A 4594-nucleotide genomic window follows, 5' to 3' on the forward strand; every position below is an offset into this window, starting at 1 on the left:
CTCCCCGGCGCACTCCTCGGCCGGGGCCAGCGGGCACAAAGGGACGCGGGGCGTCTCGCGAGCCTCGGGGCCTGGCACGGCGCGGGCGCCGCCCCGGCCGCTCCCCCGCTGGCAGGGGCACCGCTTGCGAGCATCCCGGGCGGAGGCGCATCTGTGCACACACGCGGGTTTTTTTTTTTTTTTCTTAAATAACACATTTCCAGACATGCCTGCCTGCCCGCCCTCCCCCGCCCCACCCCCCCACGCATCCCCCTCCCATCCTGGGGGAGCAGCCCGGAGGGCGGGGCCGCAGGGTTAATAAAGGGAGAGGGGCGGAGCCGGCGGCCGCCATTGGCCGGCCGGGGCGGTGATGTCAGCCGCACGACCCCCTGATAACTAGTTGGGAGCGGGCTCCCAACTTTTTGCCGAAGGAGCGCGCGCGCCTGGGAGCGTTCGGGGTCGGGCGCTTGCGGCGGGAGCCACGAGCCGCAGAGAGGGGTCCCGGGCCGCCGCGGCCGCAAGTCCCAGCGCGCGGGCGGCCGCCGCCGCCGCCTTGGCCGCAGCCGCTGTGTGCAGCCTGGAAGGGGCGACGGGGGGCAGGTGGGGCGCCGCGGCCGCGGGGCGCCGAAGACTTCGCAAGTTGCCCGGGAAGGTGGAGGGGCGGGCGGGGGAGGGGGAGCTCGGCGCGAGAGCGAGCGGCCCGGGCTGGAGCGCCCAGCCCCGCAGCGGATCATGGTGCAGCAGGCGGAGAGCTTGGAAGCGGAGAGCAACCTGCCCCGCGAGGCGCTGGACACGGAGGAGGGCGAATTCATGGCTTGCAGTCCGGTGGCCCTGGACGAGAGCGACCCGGACTGGTGCAAGACGGCGTCGGGCCACATCAAGCGGCCGATGAACGCCTTCATGGTGTGGTCCAAGATCGAGCGCAGAAAGATCATGGAGCAGTCCCCGGACATGCACAACGCCGAGATCTCCAAGCGGCTGGGCAAGCGCTGGAAGATGCTGAAGGACAGCGAGAAGATCCCGTTCATCCGCGAGGCGGAGCGGCTGCGGCTGAAGCACATGGCCGACTACCCCGACTACAAGTACCGGCCGCGGAAAAAGCCCAAGATGGACCCCTCGGCCAAGCCCAGCGCCGGCCAGAGCCCCGAGAAGAACGCGGCGGGCGGCGGCGCGGGCGCGGCGGGCGGCGCGGGCGCGGGCGGCGGCGCCAAGACCTCCAAGGGCTCCAGCAAGAAGTGCGGCAAGCTCAAGGCGCCCGCGGCCGCGGGGGCCAAGGCGGGCGCGGGCAAGGCGGCCCAGGCCGGGGACTACGGCGGCGGCGCGGGCGACGACTACGTGGTGGGCAGCCTGCGCGTGAGCGGCGCGGGCAAGACGGTCAAGTGCGTGTTCCTGGACGAGGACGACGACGACGACGAGGACGACGACGAGCTGCAGCTGCGCATCAAGCAGGAGGCGGACGACGACGACGACGAGTCGCCGCACCAGCAGCTCCTGCAGCCCCCGCCCGGGCAGCAGCCGCCGCCGCCGCCGCCCCCGGCGCCGCAGCTGCTGAGACGCTACAACGTCGCCAAAGTGCCCGCCAGCCCCACGCTGAGCAGCGCGGCCGAGTCCCCCGAGGGCGCCAGCCTGTACGACGAGGTGCGGGCCGGCGGCACGGCGGGCGCGGGGGGCGGCAGCCGCCTCTATTACAGCTTCAAGAACATCACCAAGCAGCACCCGCCGCCGCTGGCACAGCCCGCGCTGTCTCCCGCATCCGCGCGCTCCGTCTCCACCTCCTCCTCCTCCTCCTCGGGCGGCGGCGGCGGCGGCAGCAGCAGCAGCAGCAGCGGCGGCGAAGACGCCGACGACCTCATGTTCGACCTGAGCTTGAATTTCTCCTCCTCCCAGAGCGCGCACGGCGCGGCCGGCGAGCAGCAGCTGGGCGGCGGCGCGGCGGCCGGGAACCTGTCGCTGTCGCTGGTGGATAAGGATTTGGATTCGTTCAGCGAGGGCAGCCTGGGCTCGCACTTCGAGTTCCCTGACTACTGCACGCCCGAGCTCAGCGAGATGATCGCGGGCGACTGGCTGGAGGCCAACTTCTCCGACCTGGTGTTCACCTACTGAGAGGGGCGCGCCGCGCTGCTCGCCCCTCGCCCCGCGGCGGGCGCGCGTCCGGGCCGCTCGGGAGGAAGTCGCGGCGCTCGCGGCGGTGGTGATGATGATGATGATGACGGCGGCGGCGTGGAGGAGGGCGGTGGGGTGGAGGGGGCAGCAGATGCCGATGCCGTTGATGAGATGTCGCGGCGCGAAGACATTGGAAAAGATGATGATGAAAATGTTGGTGGCGTTCCAGTGAAATGAGTCGTTTTGAACCCTTCCCCTCCCCCGTCGTCGTCGGTCCCCTTCTTGGATGGTGTCTCAAGGTGGTTGCCTCCCCTCCCCACCCCGCTCCCCAGCCACACACACACACACACACCCCGAAGGTGGTTTTTGTAATTAACTATTTCTTTCGGTGGTCTTTTTGTTTTTCGTTCTGGTGGTTGTTTTTTTCTGAAATCTGCGATTGCAACAAAGGCGGGGGGCGGGGCGCGCCCGCTCCGGAAGGCGCTGCTGGAAGCCGGTCGGCTTTGAAGTGTGCAGACGTCCACAGAGGGCCTCTGGCAGCACAGCAGTTCTCTAGGGAGTCAGTGGAGATGGCTTGCTTTTTTTAACTTCCTAAAGAACTGGTGGGTGTTTTTTTTTTTTTTTTCTTTTTTAAGAAAAAAAAATTGAAACAAAAAAGGGACCATTACAAATTTTATTTGATTTTATTTTTTTGGAGGGAGAAAACTGATGTCTTCTATGCATCCGATTCTTAACAAAACTGCAGGGAGCTTGAAAAAATGCAGACTGTACAAACGCTTACAAAAAACAAAAACTGTGAACTGACTTTCAGGCCAGAGTTTACTTTTCCGGTCAAATTGTTTATGGTTTTACAATGTGATTTCTACTTGGCAACATTTTTTTTGTAACTTGTTCCCTTATACCTCCTTGATTGAACACCTGACAGCCTAGACCTCAGTACAAAAGGTATTGAAACATTTTTGATACATGACAGACCTCAGCCTTTTTTAAAAATTAATATATTTTCAGGCGTATTTTTGTACAGTGGAAAGGGAACACTTGCTGTGTTTTTTCAGTAAGACTTTCAGGCACTTCTTCCCTTTGGGTTTTTTTTCCTCTGCTTTTTAGCATGCAAGTATGTTGGTACGTTATGTCCTGGTTTAAAGAGGATTAAAATTTTTAAAGTAATCCTTGCATCTTAAAGGCCTTGTGGTTTAAAAAAAAAAAAGTAAACTTTTTTTTGTACAGCTATAGTAGAGATTTGTTCAATATTTGTAGGTAAAGATTTATTGAAAATGGTGATATAGACCTCAGAGCTGTTATCTTAGTTTAAAGATTGTATTTGTACTGTACCATAGTAGGACTTCTGTGTCTCTTACGCTGTGATATGTTCGATGGAGCCCCAGATGGAAGGCTTGAAACTGGATTCTCGATTTTTAGCAAAAACGAAAAATACACACACAAAAGAAAGCAAAAATAAAAAAGGGGGGGAGGAAAACAAGAAAAAAGGCACATAGTTTTAAAAAGTTTCTCATTTTGTGCAATATAATCTAAATAAAGTACAGACCATCTGCATATTTTGTAGCAAATGGTAGCAAAGCAGACTCAATGCGCTGTCCACATAATTGCCTGGTTTGGGGGGGTGGGTTTTTGGTTGTTTTTTTTTCTGTGCTGGAAGTCTGTACCTTGAGGATTTTAATAAATCGGCTGGACCTGATAGAACCTCGCATCGCCAGGAGTCCGTGGGGGTCGTGCTGGAGGCCCAGTGGCAGCGCGCTGGGCGGTGAGGCTGGAGGCGCAGATGGGGATGGCGGCCGCGAGCTCCGCGTTTGCAAAGGAGGTTAGGCTGAGAAGGGCGCCATTGGAAGGCGGGCTGCTGGCTCCTCTTCCCCCTCCCTCGGCTGGCCTGTGAAGGACGGGGGAAGGGTGTGAGCTCCTGGCCTTCCCATCTCCCTCCCCCACCACACCATTTCCTTTCTCACCTCCTCCATTCCGTCCTTCCCCTCCACCCACCCGGACCCGCGGGCGGGCGGCGCGGAGGGGCCCCTGGAGCTGCCCGCTCCCTGGGCCAGGGCTCGGGGCGTTCCGGGAGTGGGCAGCTGTGCGTTCCCGGCGCGGGTGTGTGTCGCGGGTGACAGCTGCCCTCGGGCTGCGAGCTGCGCTCCCCGCCCAGAGGGTGGGGACTCGTTTCCAGTTTTGAATTTTCCTTTGTGTATGTGATGCTGGTATCTCCGCGTGCGCGCCAAGGTAGATGCTGGTGAGGAGCACGGCCAGTTGTAGACCTTCCGGAGGGAAAGAGAGGAGACGGCCGCAGGGCAGTTTGTCCCTCTGGGGCCGTGGAGCGGTCGTAGAGCGCGGGCCCCCTCCCCCGTGAGAGTGGGCGGGAGGGCGCAGAGGTTTGGGCACCGCACGCCCAGACCCGCGACCGGGGCGTCGGGGTTGGCTCAGCCTCCGGCGGGGAGTGGCGGTCGAGGGTGTTCGAGCAGATCCTGGAGGCCCCGTGTCCTCGCCGGTGACGCTCCAGCTCCCGCCG

General features: G+C 61.0%; 1 protein-coding gene across 2 annotated transcripts; it reads left to right on the forward strand.

The window, feature by feature from the left end:
- Positions 1-668: 668 nt before the first annotated feature.
- Positions 669-2082, forward strand: SOX11 (SRY-box transcription factor 11). 2 transcript variants are annotated; one of them, XM_040993928.1, is made up of 2 exons: positions 669-1288; positions 1337-2082. In XM_040993928.1, the coding sequence occupies exons 1-2, from the start codon at positions 712-714 to the stop codon at positions 2080-2082; spliced, it is 1323 nt and encodes a 440-aa protein (XP_040849862.1). In that variant the 5' UTR covers positions 669-711. The 2 variants fall into 2 exon arrangements, with proteins under 2 accessions (XP_040849862.1, XP_040849861.1); XM_040993927.1 differs by having other exon boundaries at positions 669-2082.
- Positions 2083-4594: the final 2512 nt, after the last annotated feature.

The sequence above is a fragment of the Ochotona curzoniae genome, unplaced genomic scaffold (assembly GCF_017591425.1).
Source record: "Ochotona curzoniae isolate NIBS_2020 unplaced genomic scaffold, NIBS_Ocur_1.0 contig_883, whole genome shotgun sequence".
NCBI lineage: Eukaryota > Metazoa > Chordata > Mammalia > Lagomorpha > Ochotonidae > Ochotona > Ochotona curzoniae.

Coding starts and splice junctions, on each gene's coding strand:
- SOX11 (XM_040993927.1), top strand. CDS start 712: ATGGTGCAGCAGGCGGAGAGCTTGGAAGCGGAGAGCAACCTGCCCCGC.